At 49.2% G+C, this 23424-nt stretch overlaps 1 protein-coding gene across 4 annotated transcripts; it reads right to left on the bottom strand.

The window, feature by feature from the left end:
* Positions 1 to 1844: 1844 nt before the first annotated feature.
* LHX9 (LIM homeobox 9) lies at positions 1845 to 21139 on the bottom strand. 4 transcript variants are annotated; one of them, XM_059906047.1, is made up of 6 exons: positions 21112 to 21139; positions 15852 to 15970; positions 13714 to 13916; positions 12171 to 12526; positions 6067 to 6269; positions 4581 to 4838 (listed from the first exon to the last, which is right to left on the bottom strand). In XM_059906047.1, exons 1-6 carry the CDS (start codon positions 21137 to 21139, stop codon positions 4581 to 4583), a joined length of 1167 nt encoding a protein of 388 aa, XP_059762030.1. The 4 variants fall into 4 exon arrangements, with proteins under 4 accessions (XP_059762048.1, XP_059762030.1, XP_059762039.1 ...); XM_059906056.1 differs by lacking the exon at positions 21112 to 21139 and adding an exon at positions 9224 to 9229 and having other exon boundaries at positions 15852 to 15968; XM_059906065.1 differs by lacking the exons at positions 4581 to 4838; positions 21112 to 21139 and adding an exon at positions 1845 to 1901 and having other exon boundaries at positions 15852 to 16025.
* Positions 21140 to 23424: the final 2285 nt, after the last annotated feature.

Genomic DNA, 23424 nt, shown 5'->3' with positions numbered 1-23424 from the left:
CATAATTAACGCTCCTTTCCTTTCCTCTTTCACAATGTGCCTGTTTCAAACTTGTATTATTTTTGTCAGATGTCTAATTTCAGTTATGTTCTTTCCCTCTGTGGTCTCTTCCCGCATTTCACATTCCAGAGAAATATTTAAAGGTCTGTAAAACCAGGTGAAGTTCCAAAATATTTCTAAACGGAACTGCCACAGGTGACAGCACAGGGAAAGAAGGCAAAGCTACAGGACAAGGATTGGAATAAACTGGCTGGAAATGTATTGGAAAATCTATTTAAGTTACAATAGCCGTGGTTGAGGTTTTCAATGAGGCATAAACATTCAAGTTACTGACAAAACCAACATGTTTCATGATCACTCAAAATAGTCTACTTGTCATGGTGCATTGTTTTTTTTTCTTTTATTAGTAAGTTGCTCTCTCTTTTTAAAATTTTTTTTTCTTTTTTAGTATTCAGGAAGCGAAAGCATTTAAGAAAACATTCAAAAATCTGAGAATACATGTAAGTGAAATATTTACACTATTATTCATAAAAGTTACATCATTTACATAGGGTTCATTTGTATATAATAAAAATTTCATCATAATGAAAACTTTTCTGGAAAGTTATATGTTAATTTGTTTAACATATGCTTTGGATATACAGCTAAATATGAATAGTTAAAAAAATTCTGTCTTCAAATATCCCTTTAACAATTAAAAAACCTCATTCCTAAACATTTGTTTTTCTTTCCACTTGCTCTTTTGTTTGTGATATCATATGTAGTTTGAACTATGCAAAGATTGGATCTTGTCATAGCTCAGAATATATTTGTATACTTTCAGTAAATTTGCTCATTGCATAGCAAACATGTAAACTTACAGAGGATCTATAAATTTTACCCTAATCATCTAAAAAAGTTGCTGAAATTTTACATGACAGTATATTGAGGTTTATTTTTGTTGTAATTTGGGTTTTCTTTGTTTTAAAAAATATTTTTAGTCCATGTGTCAAGTGAATACAACTAATAAAAAGTCATGAGATGCCAAAAACCAAGTAAATAATTTTATCCTAGATTACCAGAATTTAACCTCATTATATCATTTGGGCTTTTTCCTAAGTATAACAAGTTGGAAATGTATTGTGCTGCCTTTTAAGACAGTGTTCCAAATTAATTTCAAAAGTGTGTGTTTAACATAAAGTTAACTATGTTTCCATCAAATAAAATGTTTATTAATGAAAGCTATTTATCATACAAGAAACAGCAAAGATAAGTCATCATACAGAGATGTACACTAGAAGTGACAGATGTAAAAGTGCATGCAGAGATTTCTGTTTAAAAAGGAAGTAATAAACAATAATACTAAAATCACTGGATTTTGATCCCTATACTCTTAAATGAGTGATAGCTTTTCTTTGAATTTACAATTGGAAAATGCCATTAACAGATAGGACTAATACACATTAGCAAGCAGGTGAAATGAATGTTCTTGGATTTTATTTTACAACTACTGTGCTTGACAAATGTGTGGGATTTTTTTTTTCAATAATTTTCTTCAAATCTGGGGTGGGCATATTACTGCCTGGTTGCTCTGATTTATACACGATTTATCTAATTTTGTTTAAAACCATATAATTTTAAGCCTCCATTTGTGTTAGACATCATAAAAACAGAAGTTTTGTTAACATTCAGTAAATGACATTTAAGTCTCCCGGTCTCTCTCTCTCTCTCTTTCTCTCTCTCTCTCTCTGTCTCTCTTTTTTTGGCTCAATAGATTTTTAAATGTATGATTATCATAACCTAATATTGTCTTTGTCTTCACTGCAGTGGATTTCCGATCAAACTTTTCCCCTTCTTTTAATACTTTAGGGAATTTTCAAACGTCGGGATGTTTGGCTGTAATGCCCCAAGATTTGTTCTCCCTGAAAAAAATCATAGTGACAATTTATTAACTACAGAGCAACTTGGCTTTTAGGGGTCTGCAATTTCTATTTAGATTTACAAATATCCATTTGTGCTCAATAGACCTAACATTAAACTTAATCATATTTAAGGTTTCTTTTCATGCAATTACTTTATCTGCTAATTATCTTTTTTTTAATTCTAAAAATCAGGCTGAGTCAAATCAGTGGGGCATTACTTTTATTGTAGGAAAATATATTTAAAGGTAATTCTAAGTTGAATTACACTGCATATGCAATGGTAATTTAAAATGAATCAGAAGTTTGGAAATCTAAAAACTATTTGTATGTTTGCATATCTAAAATTTTTCATATCACCGTTTTAATAGCTTTTACAAATAGACAATCGAAAACACACTAGTACAGTTAAGCCTTAAGTAAAACTAATGGGAAATAAAACTCCTTAGATTCAAAATCGTTTATTCACACAAATTTAATAGGATATATCACAATTGTTTGGTCCATAAATATTTAGGGGAAATAGTTTCTATACAATGCATTTATCAATAAACAAAGAAACATGGACAATTTTGCTAGACCACTTACTGTACTATAAACACGAAGCTCAATATATAAGATTATTGAATTTATCAACTATATTGGAAAGAGTGCACAACTGCTTTCTATGACATGTTTGTCCCCTCTAACAGGATACACCATAAAAAGAGTTTCAGAAATAAGAGGTAAAACAGTACAAAACTAGTGAGGTGTCAAAAGGGCTTAAAACAGTTAATTTAACAAACAACACATATATCCTGATTTTTCACAAACTTACTTCCAAGTTATCTCATAAGGCACATAGGAGAACTGAGTTATAATTAGTCTACTTAATAAAGTAGATCTATAGTACCATATATTGTTCTGTCAAAGAACAAAATTTATAAGTATCAATATTTTACCTGTAAAAGTGTATTAATAAGATCTCAGCCTTACCAAGGTTGTTTGGTCTGGTTAGTGGTAAATGCCCAAAATGTAATAGAAATATGAAAAGTCAAGATTTAAGCTCCATATAAGATGATGACCACACTTGCTAAATATATAATGGCAATCACACCTTCTTCTGTTACAGTGTTATCTTCCATCATCTTTTTTTAAAAAATAAGCTACTTTCTGTGCTAATTTTCTAAAGACCCTGAGCAAAAGTTACAATAATGCACTTTAATGTGGGCAGTGAACTGTCAATATGTAACCACACATTTATACAGCCAGAAGGACACCTTTAAAATCTATTAAATAGCCACTTCGACCGCCAGAGGAGATTTAAGGGGTCCAAAAAGTGGAGAACATGTGCAAAGTTATTCTTAACAATCCACTAAAGCAAGACATATATCTTGACTTCTTTTTTATTTTTATTTTTTTTAGGAAATCCACAATCTAATTGGTATTTAACTACAACAGAAGCATATAGATGAACATTCACCACTGCCCAGACCATTAAGATTTTAGCTTAAATTAAAAGAAAAAAAATGCTACTGTAAACTAGGAAATATATTCAGATCAGCATCCACAAGGCTTCTGAGTTTATCTACTTTAAAACTAAGAACCTCAAATCTCTAATGTCAGAAAAGTTTTTTTTTTTTCTGACAAATACATCAACCTGTGCCAAAGTAAAATGAAGCAAAACAAAACCAAAGAATTCTCATTGTTAGCATGTTACTAAGTTTTTTTTTTTAAACATTATTTGTATAGAATGCCAGATACAATATCATGGTACAGCTGAAGCCAATTAAGAGCTATTGATTAAATTATACTGATTTTTTTAACTTCTTAAAAAATTATATTTGCTTATTTCCATTTTCCCTGGGAAAAAAATAATTTAGAAAGAATGGTTTTATAACTATCATTTTTAGCTTGTGGAGGTTAAAAGTATAGAATTTCAAATTCTGTTTGGAATTTTCATGGATACACAGGAGGTTTAAGTATTTTTCAAATGTTGAAAAGCAATAACTAACTAATAAGAAAGTTTTGTTGGGATGTACACCCTAAGAGGAAAAAAGAGTCACATTCCTGGTTAGATTTCCCACCTAATTAATCTTTAATATTTAGATTTGCTATCCTTAATGTTCTTGTTTAATCATATTCCTCATTTGTAAGAAAAAGGAATGATCAAAACATTTTTTTCCATTTTAAAATTTAAAAAAAGACAATATGAAGTTTTCAAAATTCCGTTAAGTACACGTACAATTGCAAGATTAAAAAAATAATTTTAATTAATTATCTGATTCTTTATTAACCTAATTATATAACCGGGAATATGATTATTTGCCCATCATAATACCACTCTTTTTTTTTTCTTCAGGATTCTGGAAATAAGTAACATACAATTTTAAGAGGCACTTATTAGAATGATTCCCAAACTCCCCTTACCGACTGAAAGATCTAATTAATTTTTTTTAAATCCAAATACACTTTGTAGACAAAAAAAAAAAAAAAAAAATACACTTTGTAAAGGAGACAATACTGTAAACTCATTTGCCAAGTGGCTGCAGAGGCTACACACCAAGCTGTTGTTTTTATTTCCCAAGTATCTTGTGGGTTAGGGAAAAAAAAAAAAAAAAAAGTCTTGTAAATAATAAAATAATCATTAGAATAATAATAAAAAGAAGAGGAAGAATTAAAAAAAAAAAAAAAAAACCAATGTTAGAAAAGGTTCGTTAAGGTAGTTTGCGAGGGGCTTCCGGATTCGTGGCTGTCCATGTTAGAGGTCACGGCTGTCACTACAGTGATAGTGGGATTGGTCAGGTCTGTTAAAGTGGTCGCAGTGCCGGGTGGACTGAGCGCGCCGCTGTCTGCTGGGGGCGGGGCCGGAAGCGACGTGCCATCAGCTTTATCAACACCCCCATTCTCCTGCCGCAAAAGGTTCCTTCTGAATTTGGCTCGTGCGTTTTGGAACCAAACCTGCAAACCAATCCCAATGGATTTCTTTACCGATGTTTATTTTTATACTTCTTTTTTTTCCTCTCTCTCTTTCCTTTTTTTCTTTTTCTTTTTTTTTTTTTTTTTGGATATGTTTCTCTTTTAAATATAATTGTTTATTTTTCTTGGGAAAGAAGGGCCTTTTTTTTTTTTTTTTTTTTTTGCTTTCTTTTAAAACAGAGTAATTCCAGTACGACTACGGACACCCTCTGAGCAGCACGTGGGCCCCCGCCCCAGCATTAACAACTGCCGCTTGGGGGCTACGGATACTTAAGTGGAGATACCGTGGGGAAATGAAGGCACAGAGATGAAGAGGGGGAAACACACCCTGATTCCTCAACTACTGTCTTTTTGAGAATGAGGGCAGGCGAGGTCAGGGAATGGTTCACAGAGTAAGAATCACTCGCATGAAATGAACATCATTGAAACAGATTTCTGCCTATTCTTGAGTCTGACACATGGCAAGTATTCCCTGCATAGGAAAAACCCCGAGGGCCACGGACCCCAAGCAACCGGAAACTGGCGGGTGGAATTTTAAATGCCTGCTATTTGTCACTGAAAAGTGTAAGAGCATCACAGGGGACCCACAGCAACCCACTATCATGTCTCTAGTTACATATTCTTACCGTGATGAGTTTAGGAAAGCAGTTGGACAGCAGATCTCATCACTCCCAGTATTTAGTTGTGAAATATGGTTGGTTAAAATGGGAAAATACTTGCTCCAAGTGGTTGCCGAGACACTAACCATACTTGTGGCTTTCCAGGAGTTGACAAAAAGGGTCGTCTTGAATTTGGAAGCTCACAACAGGTAGTGAGGCTGCCAAGAGTGTGTTGAAGTAAGACAGCGCCAGCAGGTCCCCCCGCCAAGTCTGTGCACTGACCCTAATGTGAACGTTAAGTCTCCAAAGCCACAACTTGCGCAGATAACGTCACCTGCATTTGCAGAGCAGCTAGGCAAGCTGAACTGGCTTTGGTGGACCCGTCTCTCCATCTGCAGGGAGAATGCGGCTGCATCTTAGAAGACCCTGCATCTCTCTTTGGGCAGTCTCCGAAAGCCCCTGCAAAATCTCAGTACACTCTCTAGGGAGGTAACTAAGGTAAACTAATGAGAAGCAGTACAGGAAATAGCCGTATCACTCCAAACAGGGAAGAGAACTATTTTTACTGCAAGGGGAAGATGTATACACAGCCAACGATGGAGGTTTCTTACCTGCAAAACTCTTTTGGTCAGGCCTGTTTTCTGAGCAAGCTGCTTGAGGTCCTTGGCGTCCGGGTTGTGGTTGATGGCAAAGTAGGATTTCATGGTCCGGAGCTGGTGATGCTTGAAGGAGGTGCGCATGCGCTTGGTCTTCTGCGAGGGCGGGTAAGGCTGCTGATCTCGGTCCAGATGGTCGGCCTCATTCTCGTTACAACCTGTTGCAGTCACAGTGGACAAACAGGGGCTCAGTGGAAAGTCCTGCATTAGCTGAGAAGATGGCAGGTGGCATGATAATGTCATGACAGGACAACAACGGTGGAAAAATCTGTCGACCCAGTTATGAGTGGGAGCCAGACAAAAGAAAGAGGTTAATTGCCCACGACCTCCAAACTAGTCTGTTCATGTGGACACACCCGAAGTTTAGGTAGTAGAAAAATATTAGATAAATCCCCTCTTCGGCTTAATGGTTGCTAGAAAACCGTGAAAAGATGAATAAGCTGTAAGTGTGGGAGGGAGAGAAATCTTCTCCAAGAGGGAAAAGAAAACACCCTTTTCTACTATATTTATGTGTATCAGCACACCGCCGCTCCACACACAGTTTTTAGAGACTCCACGTTTTGTCTGCATTTGTGAGATGAGGTGTATTCTCTGAAGGCATGAAAGATATGCAAGCGAGTAATTTCAGCTCTCTCACATCTGAAGGTCTCAGAGAGCCCCCCAACGAAGGAAGAATCTGAGTTCCAATTTTTAGCCTTTTCTGCTAATCCTAGAACGTTTCCAGAAAAAGTTAAAAGTGGCTGGACAAGGGAGAGAAGTTAGAAAATAAAAATTTGCAGGATTCTTATGTAACCGTAGGAATATTATTTTTGAGGGCTTTTAGCTATAACTGCTTAACGTAGGGCTAACCAGGATGAAAATAGTTTTCCCTTGGAGTTATTTTAGAAAATATTTCTGAAAGAGAACGAGCGCAGACTTTTCTTCCCTTGGTTCATGCCTGCAGCGCACCCCACAGCTCCCAGCTCAGAGGCTCTGACGTCCCGCTCGGATCGTGGCCCCGTCTGCTCTGGCACGTGGTACGGAGGGGGGTTGAGCTGTGTCCCTGGCCCGCCGGGCAGAAGGAGGGCGGCATCACAACCCCCCTTGCACAGCTCCCTCAGCACTGAGGGCAAAACAACCCAGCCTTTGAAACAAGCCTCAAAGTCCTTATCCCCGGGATGTAAAGATGTGCATTTAAGAGGTCGTTTCCAATAACCTACTGGCTCTGCATAAGAAATACGATTACAAAACGAAAACATTTTGCTAAATATTTACTGATTCAGCCAACTTCTCAACTTAAAGGGCATGGCAGGTTTTTTTTTTTTCCTTTAAACCTTACTTCAGATGTTTATCTCATATATATTCAGACTGATCATCATGCATGTTAGTGCATTATAATAGAATATCTAAAATCAACCTGGTCGTTTCCCTGGGGGAGAAACCTGAATCTTGAAGGAAGTGAGACATCTCTTACTATTACCTCTTCCATTCTGCTGGAGAAAATAGTATTTGCCTGCTATGCTCTGGTTACAATTACTTTTTAAAAAACACTTTTAGTAAATCAGTATATATACAGAAACCCAGTAGTTTTTTAGTCATCAACAAGAGTCAGCTGCATCACAAAATCCACTTAAGAAATTCTCCCTAACGTAACAAGACTAGGCATGGACTAATGTCTCCTTTGTTCATATTTCCATGAGATCCATAAAGAGGGCACACTTGGCAAAAGAGCAATTGAGTTCATGGAGAGAAAGACTCTATCATGTTCACCATCGGGTCCTCTAAGTCATGCACAGGGCCAGGAGCTCAGCGAGCATTCGATCAAGATTTTGAATCTTTGTTCATCCATAAAATCACGATTGACTATAAATGCAAAGTCAAATCAACTTGAAATGGAATGCAAGTTAGATATATACAGCCAAATGTTGAACAGAGGCTCCTTAAACTCCAACAGAAAGGGTAACCTGTACCCAGAAATAAGAGAGAGAATATGCTTTACATTTTATCCTATTGCATCCCCGGGGAGAGATGTCAAGTTCAAATCTTCTACAGAATTGCACTTTTGTATCCTCAAATGGATGAAACAGCATCTTATGACCTACTATAAAACTATACTTATCTCCAGTAAACTGAGCTATATTTCATAACCAGATTATAAATGAAGCCACACCAAAACAGTCAAAGAGGCACACCTTAGTCATTGGAGGCTTCTTCAAGTAAGATTTCAATTCTGTCATAGGTGAGTGATGTGTAACCCTTCCTGAATAGCACATTAAATGGAATATTACACTTGAGGTAGAAGACTTAACTTGGTACTTAAGTAATGTCCTTAGCCATCCACCCCCCCCACACACAAGTTACTATTTCTTAGAAATGGGTTTGATTCCTAACCTAACTATATACTCATTAGTCTTTAAAATGAAGTTTATGAAAAAAATTATAGACAGGTTTGATAAAATTGCTTCTCTGAATGTGCATTCTATATCCATTATTGCTGATTAAGAACTCAGCAGAGAATTATAGTGTATTAAAAACAATTATGGGACTTGTTTTCACATAGAATACAATTCACTGTGCAAAAAGATTAAGTTAGCTCTTTATTAAACTGGTATTAATATAAACAGATAAACTGTGTGATCAGTTATATTATGTGAATTAATAGAGCAATCTATGTCATCTACAGAGTAACGCAGTGCATTGGCCTAAATTACTTGTGTTTCACTATGAATGCCTTACGTAAACTTGCAAGTGATTGCGTTTCCCCAGGGTCTACTTTTAAAGCTATAGGGGTTTTCTTCCCCCCGAATTATGAGATGAGATGATAAATCTCTTAAAACTGTCTTAAACATACACCTGTAAGTACACATCTGGCACTATAAAGTTAATGAGAAGATCTAAAAATTTTATTCTCCGGTCACTTATGGAATGGTCCCTTATCCTGAAGTGAGTTTCTATTCTGCAGGTGTGTAACCTTCTGAGAACTGATCCCTGGGAGACCACTAGGGGTCAGTGCCAGGCAAATTTAACGACTGCCGGGAGCTTTTGAAGTTTGGAAGCCAAGAAAGACCCTAAGGAGGGAGGTTTCGCGAACTGGCAAAAATTTAGTCTCTCAATTAATGCTACATTACCCAACCAAGAGCTGCCTGCCCTAGACTAAATCCTCTTCTCACCCTGGAGGGCTGCATTTCAATCCAGCATCTCGGATAAACTTTCCAGGTCTCTTTCTAAAATATCTGCCTGATATCTGCACAAAGAGCTATAAACTAAATTAGGAAGAGTCTCATGAAAAGACGTTTGCCTTATGTCGAGCACTTACTGATCTTTGCCAAGCTTCCCATCTCTGGAAGTCTGAATCATAAACATATTCTGTGTACATGTGTTTGAAAATATATCAATGTATAAATTAGATGTGTTTAGTATCAACATTAGTCTTTTCTGAGATTAATTTACACTTAAGCAGAGATGGCTCCAAAAAAAGCTAAAATAAGGAGCTAAAACTGCGGGTCCATTTTACTGTCTGCCCTTTAACGTGTTTTCAATGCACTGAAGCGTTTCTTTGGCTAGTTTTGTAATAACAAACTGGCATTGCATTCATAAACTTTTTTTTAATGGCAGGTTGATTTCTGGTCAGGCATCTTTAACCCAATTTCTCTAGATTATTTTCACCTGATCTTAACTTTATGCTATTTGCTCGTATCTCTGGGAAAAGTCCAGAAGGGAGAAGGTGGATGTTAATTAAGAGGTACCGGCTCTGCAGTGGTGGGATCTACAAACTCCCTGCGGTCAGGGAGGCCTCCGCAACTTTTCCCTCCTTAAAGAACAAGAGCATCAACTTTCTCCATAACCTTGTGGCAGCACTAATTTGCAAACTAAAGGCCTAAGTGGAAAGAGATTTTTCGTCCTTTCTAAGAAATAAATGTGTACTCTCTAGTTCTCCTCGGAGAAGCACAATTTTCTTGACCCTAAAGCTCTGTGGATCTTTCTCACGTAAAGTAAGATCAAGGCGAAATCAAACGTAGCTAATTAGGTTAAACAAACAAGCGAAAAACCAGGCTTGCCACCTTTGGCTAGAAATCTCCCCACACTTCTGGACCTTCTCTGGGCTGAGGACTTCCCTCTCTCCAAAAGCCTGGCTAGCTTCTCTCTCTCTCTCTGTCTGTCTGTCTCTCTCTCTCTTTCTCTCTCTCTCTCTCTCTGTCAATCTCTCTCACTCTAATTAGGGCATTAGGGCCTTGGTCAGTGGCTGGAGATTCCGATGTCACCTTCTATTAACAGAGAACAATTAGTGCCCTGCCCGGCCTGCCCCGGGGACCACGCATCAAAGGAGCCCAAGTAAGCGCGCTGGGCACCGTGGCCCCAAACCAGAGCCCCAGCCTCGGGCACAGCAAGGGCAGTGCGCAGCCCGACCTCCGGCGGGGGGTTGGCAAAACCCGGGGGTGCGCCCGCTGTGCGACACCAACCCACCCAGTCAGGGTCTGCAGCCGGCAGCCGGCCCTCCGCCTCTGCCCAGTGACCCCGGCTTGAACCCCGTGGGACCAATACAGTCGCGCTGGGTCCCTGCTCCCTGGGACACCACCCGCTGCGCCTTTTCTGTGAAAACCTCCCGAGAACCAGGAGGGAGCCGAGGAGAGAGCTGGGCAGAGCCCACTCAGCCTGCGGGGATCCTGAAAGCTGTGGGCCCTAGCAGGGCTCCGGATTCCTCTAGCTCACACTGGCTGTGTGACCCTGGGCAAGTCACTTATCTGACGGGACAGTGTCCCTTCACCATTAAGCCACAGTGGCTCACACACCACACCAGGCATGTGGGAACTGGAAGAGAAAAACAGGCAAGATACGTGCTCTGGGGCGCCCACCCTTTGGCTGGTATCTGGGTGATCATGGTAACAGGGGTTGCCACCATGAGGTCCCCAAGGTCCTTCCCAATAGAATGGACTCCCCTGGCCTGAGTCTCCTGACTGCTGAGGTTTCCTTCTGGGGCCAGGCCAGGGGACAGGGAGTCAGAGCAGCTAAACCAACCCTTAGGTTGCCCCAGAGTTATCCTAGGGCTTTCTGGAACCTCTTTTCCAGTGGCTGGGACCCACCGGAAGAGCTTCCATCCCGCTTGGAGTTAGATTGTGGTCCTCAGGGCCTGTCACCATCCTCACCTGGGGGATGGCAGGTGAGGGCGGGCTACCAACAATGGGAAACTGGTGAGTGAGAGAGATCGATGAATGATAACGTGTGCGCCTCCCAAAGCAAGGAGCAAAGCGTGCTCTCTGGCCTGTTGCCTGCATTTTGTTTTTAATTAAGAGAGAAAGCTGGAGGAGGAGAGAAGAGCAGCCTGTGACACCACTAAGCCTCCTCAGAGGGCCTGACCTGGAGGTTCTTCCAGTCTTCAGGGCGGTCTGGGTGTCTGGATGGTTTATCCGGCAGGGAATGAGCTGGCTGGATGGGTCCCCTGACCCAGGGACGGAGCAGGCCAGCTCAGCTGTGGAGACTGACTCCCGCCCCTACAGCTGCTTTTCACCAAGATCAGGGATTTGGTTTTTCAACACTCTTGCCAACTGTTTCCCTGATTAACTCTGAGCTGGTGACCACAGCCTCTGCCCTTTCTAGACAGACTGGGGTTGGGCTCTGTAGACTTCTTTTCTTTCTTTTTTTTTTTTTTTTCCTTTTTTAGTGTTTAGGGAAACCTCCTCCAGGATCTATAATTTGGCCTCCACACAGGAATTGCCCTGGGGCTGTTTTGCTCCAACTGGGAGCCTGAAACTAATGGGCTCATTAACTAATGGGCAACAAGGATTTGGCTCGGCCTGTGTGGGGGAAGTCATTGCAGCCTTATGAATGTGTTTTCTGCCCCAAACTACAGAAAGCTCTCTCTCACCTGTTCTCCCTCTCCCCTCCCCCTCTTCCCTCCCTCTTTCCCTCTCTCCACCTTTCCCTTCTTTCTGAGTGAAAGGGAGCTGTAGTGAGAAAAGGGTCGTGCTAAGGAAAGCACCGTCTTGCAACCAGGTCTTGGACGGGAAGGAGCTGGATGGAATTCTCCGCTGAGCAGAGGAGGGTAGGGCTACAGGGGCACTGGGAAGGGGCTGGGCGCCCACCTGAGTTGTAACTGACGATGTCCACCCCCAGCGCGGGGCTCTTCCGCTTCCTGGGCCGCCCCTTCTGCACGGTGCCAGCGCCGTTGAAGTAAGGCAGGGCCAAGCCGCCGCTCTTGGCCGCCAGCTCGGTGTAGCTCAGCTGAGGTGTATACTCCCCTTGCAAGAGGGTCTCGAAGTGGGCGCGACAGTACACCAGGCTGTCCTTCATGCCAAAATGATCGCCCGTGGTCAGGGTCTTGTTGCAGGTGGAGCAGGTGAAACAGCTCAGGTGGTAGACAGAGTCTCGGGCGCGCATGACCATCTCGGAGGCGGAGATGCCAAGGTGGCAGCGGGCACATCTCTGCACAGAGAACCTTCTGGAAGGAAACAGTCGAGTCAGGGCGCTGGTAGAGGCAAAGGCAGGGCCACCTCCCACTGTGACACTTGGGGCTTGGCCAGCAGTGGCCGAAGACTGAGACCTGGGAGGGGTCTGGGAGGGGAGGACCCGCGCCCACTTGGACATTAATTTTATTTGCTCATTGACCTGCCCTGGTGAACAAGACAAAGAACCCTTGCATTAAATTCAGAAGAATCGGGTAACTGATCCTCAGTTTTCTTCTCTGTAAAGTGAAAATTTTAAAAAGCAAAAACAAAACCAAAAACAAACCCTGCACTGGCTAACTCACAACACAATGTTAAGAATATTACATCGCGATGTCAAGTGAAAACGCTTCCTCGATTACAAAACATACAAACGAAGGGTGTTACTATTTATGGAAGCGTGAGCGTGCCTGAAAGCATTCAGACACGGCCCTGGAAAAAAAAAAAAAAAAGGACAGTTTTGCAGAGGGAAGCTAATTCTTTTTTTAACCACTTTTCTCTCCTCAGCCAAGAGCGGAGCCGAGTCCCTGCACCTCGCTCGCGTCCCCAATCCAAAACCAGAACTGGGAAGAATCAATAAACAAGCTGCCGGCGACTTGACTCTCCGGCGTCTCTCGAGTCTGGCGGGCAGGTTCCAACCAGCGGGAAAGGCATCTCGGAACTGAGAGGCCTGGGTTTCGGCAACAGCGATCATTCCTTTTCATGGTCCTTTACGTGAGTTCCCGCCCCACCCCCCCTCGCGAAAACCTGACACCAGTTGCTGCTGCCCCGGCCACCAGTTGAGTTCCAAGGCACGGGCCTTGCTCACTCAGTTCGTAGTAAACGGAAAAAAAAAAAAAAACAAAACAAAACCCGCTTTCGTCTCGGTGGACCGAGACACGTTCATTTACCCTTCCGAGATTTGCCCAATTCCCTCGGCCGAGCTGCCCAGGGCCCCCTGAGCGGGATAGTCGCTGGTCACGCTCTAGACCTTGGGTGGCCCCGTCCGCGCGCATCCCCCCCGCGCGTCTGGCGGGGATGGGTATGCTGCAGCTTGAAGGCGCACGCGGTGGGCTTCCCTGGTCTGGGGACTGGTAAGAGTACCCCCAAGGGACCAAAGGCTGGGGACAGGGAGGGGACTCCGGGGCTCGGGCAGGTGGCCCTTCCAGGTGTGCCAGGGTGGAAGGGATAGGGGTGGGAATACCTGTAGTAGTCCTCCTTGCAGTAAATGCTACCGTCCTTGGCGAAGCAGGTGAGCTCGGACTCGAGGGCCAGCTTACATTCACAGCATTTCAGGCACCTCAGGTGCCACTGCTTGTCCACGGCCAGCAGGTAGTACCTGTCGGCGATCTTGCCCCCGCAGCCGGCGCACAGGGCGGGCTTCTCGGGGCTCAACGGAGGCATCCCCTGCAAGGAAGCGCGCGCGGCGTCAGGAGGGCGCGCGGGGCCGCCCCACGCGGGTACCCTTCGCGGCGCCAGCCCTCGGCCTCGGCGAGCGCCGCAAGGTCAGGGGCCCCTGCGCAAAGGCAAACGTCGGAGGAACGTTTGCAGTTTTTCCCTCTGCGACTCGCACCCTTTCTACCGCGTCCGCCTGAACGCGGCGTCCGCGTCCTTCCCGGACTTAACCTAAAAACACGCGCCGGCCACCTAGAGCCTTTTTCGAAAGGGCTAGGAGCGCACGGACTATAGTTTGGTGGATGTTTCCAAACTCGAAGAATTAAAAGTTAAAAATTGTGGGTTCCATTGCGCACGAAATAAGACAACGGAAATTGTTATTGGAGAATGGAAAGGCGATCTGAACAAGCACATATTGTTCTTTCAACAAACACTGTTACATTGCTATTTCTCTAAATCCTTATAAGCAACGTTGAAATTAAAAGGAAGGGAGAGGTTTGTATACTGGTGCTCATAATTTGGTCGACATTGTTTTGATCGGGATGTATTTGGCAGATCCTGTTGTTCTCCAGTCTTCAGGGTTATTGGTCCTTTCCTTGGTAAGGGTGTACCGTGCCTGTTCCCGGGGAGAGTCCGTTATCCGATCCCCTCTGCACGGGCCCTCTTTCCCTGGCATCAACATACCCAGGAGATCTTTGTCCTGAAAATCTTTTTAATGCCCAAATTAAGCTTCCCGCCGGCGTCCCCACGACACAGCAAGGATGGGGACACCTCGCCTTAACAAGCGCAGCCCCGCTGTGAAATTCGCGTTTGGATTACTGCTTTTTGTTTTTAAACAGGGTAGCCACAAAAGGGGGGGAAATAGAAGTTAACCGCTGTACGTTTCCCTCAGGACTAGCAGAAATGGGTTGGACTTCCCCCATGAAACTCTGGCGGGCCTGGAAAAGTAAAGTTTCGCCCTTTATTCAGACAAGGGCCTGCACTGAATTCATTTTGCAGATGTAGAAACATCCACCAACGCGGCTACTTGGTGGACCCAAAATACCGCTGACCCGCCCGGGGCAGTCTACCGGCTTAGTTTGAGCCACAATTCCCGGTGTGATGCCTGAGGATCTACATAGCTATGTTCGGCTGAAATCATTTCCGGAGACTTTTGTAGTTTCCCCCCTCCGGCTCGTAAGTGGGAAAGGCGAGCACATAGATTATTCATTGGTTTTCTTTATTAAGCTGGCATGACTTTTATCCTACGTGTGTCGACAGAGGTAGGTGGTCGATCACAGCGTTTAAGGGTTGGAAAGTTCTCGCTCTTGGGCTAGGTGCCCCGCTCCTCCGGATTTTCTATTAGGGTCCCCTGCACACCATACCCGCCCGGCCCGAGAGCTGAGCGCAGTCCTGTCTCCCTCAAAGGGCCCAGACGAGCTGCCAGAGACCCCGAAACTCGCGGGGTTTGAAGGTCCCACGTTCCGAGCAACCGGGGAGCTGGAGGGAGCCCAGTCGCGTTCTAGTCCGCTCCAAATGTCCGGTCACCAGACCCAGGGACTAGAGTCACCAGGCTTCAGCTCAGCCCGGACGCTCGGCCGCGCGCCGGCAGCCCGTGGCCCGCACCAGCTCGCCCTCCGGCCGCCGATCCTCGCCGGGGAGGCGCCCGGGAATCCGAGGTCCGGAGGAGAGGACGTCCCCATCCTCTCGCGCCCGGTTCTCCCTGCTTTCCCGGGACCAGCTGCGGCAGAGGTGAGCGAGCTCGGGGTGTCAGGAGTGCAGACAATTCAAATCGGAAAAGAGCCCTTTCTTACCCTGCACCCAGGCGGACCAGAGATAAGCCACCCGCCAACCTGGAGCGGACGCCCCCACGAGCCGCCATCCTCTGTCGGCCGCCAGGGAGGCTCGGCTCGGCTGCCCCGCGCGCGCACGGGCGCCCGGCTCCCGCCGCCGCCGGCCCTTCCTTACCGCGTCGCGGCCGTTGAGCTGGGCGCCTTTGGCCAGGCGGGCCTCTGTCTTGGATCTGCGCTCCATCTCCTCCATGATGCCTTGGATGTGGCCTCCGGAGATCCCGTGGAAGAGCATGGCTGGGGGGTGGAAAGGACACGAGTTGTCTTCTGCTCGGCACCCCACTATTTCCATATACACACGCCCGGGGCTCTCAGCTCATCCGAGGGAAGGAGAAGCAGGGACCGCAGAGGCGGCGCGATGGGGGGCTGCGGAGACGCTCGGGGACAGCGGGCGAGGGGGCGAGAGGGAAGAAGAAAGAAAGAGGCAGACGGAGTGGAAATTGGTCTGCTCGGAAAGGAAAAAAGAAGAAGGGGGGAGAAAAAGCCCCAGCGGCTCCCTGAAGGAGATGTGCAGAAAACAAACAAACACGGGTGGAGGGGAAAGGAGGCGAAGAAGGCAGGCGAATATTACTGCTCCGAGAGATCGAGTTACTAATGGGAAACAACTGCAGCGGGGGGGAGGAAAACAAAATCTGGTGAAGAAAGAAAATAGTTTTGAACACAAAGAAAGAAAAAGAAGCGCTATTTTCAGCGGTCCCTGGCTGCTTGCAAGTTCCCAGTGCCTGTAGGTTGGGTTGGGGACTGCTCCTGCCGCCGGAGCTGTGTCCAATTTGTTAAGAGACTAAAGCCAGCCCATTTTTGATAATTTAGTAGGAGGAGTTCTCTCCCCGGAGCTGCTACGGATTTTTATTCAGACAACAAAGACCTGTCATACTCCTCTCAACCCCCTGGTGATGGGCAAGTGGGGACAAACATGGGGGGGGTGTAGGGGGGAGACAGTAGGAGGGGGCATTTACTTCCCCCCAACACACACACACACACACACACACACACACCCCCTTCCAAGAGTTCCCAGGAATCACGTTTTAAAGGGGAAAAGGAGCCCTTATTGTCCCCGCCCTGGCGCAGAAGGCAGAGAGCCGGCCTGTTTGGTCCAAGTTCAAGAGCAGATCCTGGCTCAAGAAATGCAGAATGTCAGCTTCCAACTTTAGGTTTCCTCCTTGTGGACTTTCTGGTCCCCAGCTTACGGGATCCCCAAATAAGTAAATATTGAACAGACATTCCTGTCCTCCCCACCCCCTCTTCCTCAATTCACTTTTTAAAAGCAAGTTGCTTCACCTCCCCAAAGGCTCCCGACCCCAGCAGGGACTGAAGCAACCCCCAAAGTGAAAAGGAGCTAGAAGAGCCTATGTTTCTGGAGTTTACTTCTGGCAAAAAGATTTTTCTTTGACACACCAGTGTAGGGGAAAGGCCGTGGGCTTGGAGACGTGATGTGCAACTGAACAGTGACCACAGGGGGTTGTAGTCTCTCACCCAGTTCAGGTTTGGAGGGAAACCGATGGCGAGTCCCGTGTCCCGTCTGAAACTTGTCAATGTGGGCAGCAACTCGGGGACTCGCGCGAGCTTGGCGCCGCCCCCCGGGACCGGGCGCGCGTCCCACTGCCCCGGCTGGACTGGGGGCTTGTAAATCTGGACGCGCCACACATTTAGGAGGATGTGAAGGGGGGGTCCTCGCCGTGAAGGAGGGGAAGGTGAGAGCTGACAAGCAGAATGGCAGCCCCGCGCCTCACAAGAGGCAGGATTGTTCTGTCTCCCTCTGTTCCCGTGAGCGGCGGCCCCTCCTCGGCCCTATTAAAAAGTGTCCACAATACTCTGATATTGTCGATTCATTCAAACCACCAGAAGCCCCCTAGGGGCCCGAAGCGGGGAGCGGTGGCGGCAGGAACCGACCCAGCTCTGAGCTGAGAGGAGGAAGCCCCGGCTGCACTCGGCTCTGCGCCGTCCTCCCTCCGGCCGCCTGTTTCCCACCGCGCCCCGTCGGCTTTCCCGGGGCCGCCCGTTTCTCCCCGGCACGTCCCGGACACCTGGAGGAGTCCGCTGGTGGCGCACTCGCTTCCCTCGGGAGGAGCCCGACATGGAAGGTGGCCAAATCTAGAAAGATAGAGGGAGAGAGGGAAGAAGGGAGGGAGGGAAGGAAGGGAGGGAGGGAGGAAGGAAGGAAGGAAGGGAGGGAGGAAGGGAGGGAGGAAGGAAGAGCATGGGGGAGGAAGGGAGGAAGGAAATGAGAGAGGGAGTAGAAAGGAAAGGAAGGAAGAGAAGAATGGTGCAGATCCTGACTTCCTGCCCCAAAGCATCGCCTTCTGAAGCTGCTGGAGTCACCTCTACCACGAAACCCAAGACTACACTGCCTCCCCCTTACTCTTTTCTCTGGGTCAAAAATAATGTTATTTGCAGACTGGACGCTGTTACGGTCCTCCGGGTGCCAGAATACAGCTCATAAAACACAATTTCACACAAAAATGAAGCCAATCAAGTGAACTAAGCTGGAGACCTCCCCTCACTTTGGCAGCCCTACTGGACAGCAGGGCTGCTATTTACTGTAAGTAATGTAATTAGCCCCTTTGGATGGAAATCAATGAGCTTTTCAAACCCACGTGCACAAACGCTGGGGCTGGGGGCAGCAGCTCTTTCAGAGACAGCAGGTCCTCTCACAAAGGGGCAGACTGCCTTCCCACAAGGCGGTGACTGGGACCAAGGAGGAGGAGGGGGAGGAGGAGGAAGAGGAAGAGGAGGGGTCTTTGAGAAGAACATCAGTCAATTAACCCAAGGAGGCTCCAAGGAAAAAGTAAATATGGGACCTCAATCCAGGAACCCGCTTTGTCTAGTTTCTAGGCTAACTCCCCCCACCGCCCCCCCCCCCCCCATGTGGATGTTCAGAAGTGGGTTTGGCTATTGTTGGACTTGGGTCCTGCTCAGCAAAAACAACAAAGAACCCAAGAACACCACTGCCTCCTTGCAAGGGCTGAAACTTTGGAGACTTCATTAAGTGACAGCTTAACAAACAACTCTAAGAAAAAGCCAGAACTTTTGTGACATCTCCAGGGAAGCCAGGCACAGAAGTCCTGTGAGCCCTCCAATCCTTCGGTCCTTCCTTCATCCTCTGCACACAGATTTGTTCATTGTGAATCGGGTACAGGCAGGGCAGAGGACCTCCTGCCATCAGCTTCCAGGTTGGAGCCCAGCTATCCCTGCTTTTTCTTATAAAACTCGGGTTGCAAGTTCCTGCTCTGGGTGGGATTTGCTACTTCCCATAAAGATGAGAACTGCTAGGATTCTTCCTTCTCAGCCAATGCAGGAAGATTGCAGAGAGCTAGGGGTGGGGCAGGGGGGCTGCTGGAGTTCGGGAGGTCCTCCTTAGTTCTGGGGAGATCGGAAATCGCTCCCCGTCGGTCGAGCCCTGCCTCCTCTCACAGTTCCTGAAAAAGGAAGCCCGTGGGGGCGGGGGACATTTTCTCCAAGAATTGGGCGCGTGACCTGGGACGTCCTAACCTTTTTGTCTTGCAGCCTCGGGGAGGAGATGGCCTAAGAGTGTCCCCCAGCCCACCACTCTCAAAGCACTTTAAGGAGAGCGTCTTGGTGGCTCTGCCTTCTTTCCTCTCTCCAGAAGAGCTGCTGGGGCCCGGGGCCCGCCGAATGACCCTCGAGTGCCAGTTCCTGGGGCTGAGTCCCCGCATCTCTCAGTGGGACAGGTGCAGGGACCCCTACCCCCGCGGCCCGGAGGGGAATCCCGAGTCTCCCCTCTCAACTCAGAGCTCTATTTGGAGCAGGGCGGCAGAACCTTGGCCAGGGGCTGCCCTCCGTCACGACGGAGCCCACTTCGTCCGCTCTTGCCTTTCTGCTCCACCAGCCACCCAGCCGCTTACAGCGGCCGCTTTGAGGAAAGCGGGCGGCTGGGATCGGGGGCACAGGAGTTGGGATTGAGGGTCAGGGCCTCGGAATCTCCGCTAGGGCGGCAGCCTGGTCCCGGGTTCCCACTCCCTCCCCAGAGGGGAGGAGAGGGAAGCAAAGGGAACGCTCGGCTTTATCAAGCGGCAACGGAGACTTTAGGGTCCCAAGGGGAAACCCTGCCTCGACTGAGAGAATAAGTGACTCAAGGTCTCTTCAGACCTGAATTTTGGAGGCCAAGATCCTGTGCCCCGGGTTTGCCCTTAAAAGGGCAGAGGTCGCCTTTCCGCCTGACCCAATTAAGCCAGTTGAGGAGCCTCCTTGGTCTGAAAGGTGCAGCTCTTGGAGCGGCGTCCGGCGTTGGGCGCCGTCCTGAGCATCCCAGGGCCCGGGGGAGTCGGCGCCGTCTTGGGGCTTGGAACCGCGCACCCAGCCCTGGATGCCTCGGGGTCTGCGCTGGGCAGGAGGCCAGAGCATAGCCCGGAGGCGAGCCGGCCCTTCTCCATCCGTGGGCGCAGGGAAACTGTGTGTACACCGAGGGTGGCCGATCCAGACTGGCGCCGCCGCCAGGGCGCCCCTCGCATTCAGTCCTACTAGGAAGGGCGGCCTCCCTCCGGCCGGGATGGGAAGGGGCTGAGCGGCGCCGGGGTGCGGGAGCTCTAGCGCGAGGAGAGGGAGCTCCGCGGCCGGGCCGCTGCGCACTTCGGCCGGGAGCCCGTTCCGCGCGGCCGGCGCGCCGGGCCCTGCCCTCGGGTGCGCCCTGTGCCCACGCACCCCCTTAGCCCCGCGAGGTCTCCGGCCCGCTGCGCGCTGCCTTCAAACCTCTGCCTCCAACGCCCCTGGGTTCTTCTCCAAGGGACGGCCGGCCGGTGGCAGAGACCGCGCTTCTGAAATCTGAAGCTCTTTTACCTGCGGTTTGCCGCGCGGCGGGCCCGCAGCAGCCCCAGGAATAAAGGGAGCCTCCCCCCGCCGCCACCCCCGCGTCCGCGGAGATCGCCCGCAGAAACGGCTACGCGGGGGTCAGGTTGAACCAACAGTGGGGGTGAAACCAGTTTCCAGTTAAGCCCTAATGGGTGAGAAGCGACGTCTTCCTGCCCCCGTCCCCGCCCCATCCCTTCCAGGGAGGAGACGCCCCCAGCAGCTCCGCGAAGGAGCCGGAGCGCATCCCTCGCGCCCCGACACCTCGCGGCTCAGTGGCACCGTGACCTCCGCCCCCAGCGCCTCCGCCCTGAGTAGCTCAGACCTTCGAGAGGAAGGCAAGAGGAGGGGGAACGCGGATTTCAGGAATGCTGTCAGGAGACTCTGAACGAGACCATGTATCTTAGAGCCTACGGTTCGCGGTTTAATGTCTAAGACAGACACAAACAAACCCCTCTTCTTCCCACCCGGTGAAGGCGTGCACACGCGCGTGCACACACACACCCACACACCCACACAGTATATGCTCCGGCCTAAGAGAAAGGGCAAGAGGAAGAGCCTAGCGTGTAACTCACCTGCCTCTAGAGCGGTGCCGTTCAGCATTCTGAGAGCAGGAGTGGGTCCCTCAGCGACGGTGGCTGCACCGCGGAGAAACGAGCGCATCAGCTCCGAGGCGCGGCCCGGGGCCCCGAGCGCCTCCCACCCCGCGGGGGGCGCGTCCCAGCTGCTCCTCCCGCCGCGGCCTCGGGTAGCGGGAGGCCCCGAGGGAAGCCGGGCAGCCTCCGGTAGGTGCCCGGGGCGCTCCCGGGAGCCGGGCGGTCGGGCTCACACCGAGGGCGGAAAACTGCTCCGGCCAGGCAACCCCCATCGGGATCTTACCTTGAGGTCCAGACGTTCCCGCCCGAGAACCCGGTCCTCGGCGAGGGAGGGCGGGAGGCGGCGGCCAGAGGTGCGAGCCAGTCCCCGGATCTCGCCAAGGGGTCCTCTGTTAATCCAAATAAATAAGTCAACCGGTGGCTGGGTGGGTGGATGGTTCTCTCTCTCTCTCCCTCTCTCTCTCCCTCTCTCTCTCTCCTTCCCACTCTCTCTCCTTCCTTCTCTCTCTCTCTCTCTCCCCGCCCCCCTCTCTGTCGGAATTGACCCGAATCCCTCACCTCTGACCCGCAGCTCCCTCCACCTGTCTTTTATTTTCTATTTATGCTTCCAGATCGGGAGGAGGAGGAGAAAGGGGTGGGCAGAGGACACAGACGAGGACCAGTGCAGGGAGACAAGCTCCGAGGCCGTGTTCAGCCCTTCCAGCCTCTCAGTAATCAGGGAAGGTGTTAATGGAGGACTCGGCCGTATGGGAACCTCATAAAGCCGAGAGCATCTTGAGCCTTGGGCGCAGCGGGAGGGCTGGAGTCCCGCGGCGCGCCCTGGGCTCCCGGGCCTCCATCCGGCCTTGGCCTTCCAGGTGCTGGTACCTCAAAGATGCTGCTGCCAGCTGGTGCCTGCATAGACGGTGAACAGGCGGTGGCTCCTGCAGGGAGCTGGGCTAAGCCATTGATTGCTCACCCGCCACCTCCCCGCCTTTCCCTCCCGGTCCTCCCTTTCCTCTCTGCGCTCCCGGGCTTGGTGCCAGCAACCCAGCACTTCGGGGTGCGTTCTGCGCTCGAGGGTGGCGTTCTCGGCCGGGTCGGCGCGAGGGCCCGAGGTATCTCTGCAGCCCGGCTCTGGCTAGGAGGCGGGGATGGAGATCCAGCCGGGAGGAAACTAACTCAAACCCTGGGAAACGAGAGTTCGCGGGGACACAGACAGACTCCCACACCTGGACGGGATGGGGGCCCGGTTACCTGGTCTCGGCTTCCCGAGGGGCTGCGTCGCCCCAGCAACCAAGGGCGCAGTCAGGCCGCGGGGAAACGGAGAGAGAACCGGGAAGCCTGGCCTCTGGCCAATTATTTAGCCCCTCGCCCACCCGGTGCGCCCCTCGCGCTCAGAGATGGGGGCGGGGGATCACTGGGAGGCTCCAGCGCGGATGCGGAAGGGGTGTGGGCAGAGAGATTGGCCGCTCCGCGATGCGGGTCCGGGTGATGGTGCCGCGCTCCCTTCCTGCCCCTCCACCCCTGGGCCGCAGCAGGGGCTCCTCCGCAGGGCGCGGGCCGAGCGCGCAGGGGGTTGGCGGATCCCGCACATCAGCGAGCCGCAGGAGACCACTGCCCGGGATGGGGGCCCGTGGGACTGTGCAGGGGTAGACCCACCCCTTCGCCCGCCCCGCAAGCTCTGCCCACAGTTTAGGGCTGGCAAGGGATCCAGCAGGAGCCACGAATCAAAGCCCTCAGGCTTTCTCTTTCCGTCCCGAGTCCCGGAATGTAGCTCAGAGCACCCCGGTAGAGTCCCTCTTTCTACCCGAACCCTTGGTTGCACTAGCCAGTCCCACCAGCCAACTATTCCTACTAGTTTACCTTCTAAGTTCCCCTCACCCCCGACGTTCCCCTTCCCAAGCCGTCCTCTTTAGCTCTTTCTGTCCTCGAGAATCCCCCCTATCTCGGTTCGTTTTCCCAGCCAGGGAGGGGACAAGCCTCCCAGGTTCAGCTCCTCCGCTCGCTGGCTAGGCCGTCGAATGGATGGACGGCGACACCGACCCGAAGACCTTCAGGTGCTCCCACTCATCCGTGTCCAAACCAGTGGGTTTAATCCTCTTTGGGGTCACGAACCGTTTTAGGTATTTGATAAAAACATGCATTCTACACACACACACACACACACACACACACACACACACACACACAGAGGCAGAGGCGCGCGTGCGCGCACTGAAGTGCACACCGAAGCTCACACTTTAGAATACAAATTTCGGATGGGAAGATGCTATCTCCAGAAATCTTCCAATCCCCCCAGAGCCCATGATT

This window comes from Balaenoptera ricei, chromosome 1, assembly GCF_028023285.1.
Source record: "Balaenoptera ricei isolate mBalRic1 chromosome 1, mBalRic1.hap2, whole genome shotgun sequence".
Taxonomy (NCBI): domain Eukaryota; kingdom Metazoa; phylum Chordata; class Mammalia; order Artiodactyla; family Balaenopteridae; genus Balaenoptera; species Balaenoptera ricei.
This window is presented reverse-complemented; position numbering and strand designations above follow the sequence as displayed.

Excerpts from the sequence above, each read along its gene's own strand:
- LHX9 (XM_059906039.1), bottom strand. The coding sequence starts at position 16,025 with ATGGAAATAGTGGGGTGCCGAGCAGAAGACAACTCGTGTCCTTTCCAC. Across the intron at positions 13,917-15,851 it reads AGCTCAACGGCCGCGACGCG|GGGATGCCTCCGTTGAGCCC; the intron begins GTAAGGAAGGGC and ends GCTTCCTTGCAG. Across the intron at positions 4,839-6,066 it reads TGACCAAAAGAGTTTTGCAG|GTTTGGTTCCAAAACGCACG; the intron begins GTAAGAAACCTC and ends ATTGGTTTGCAG.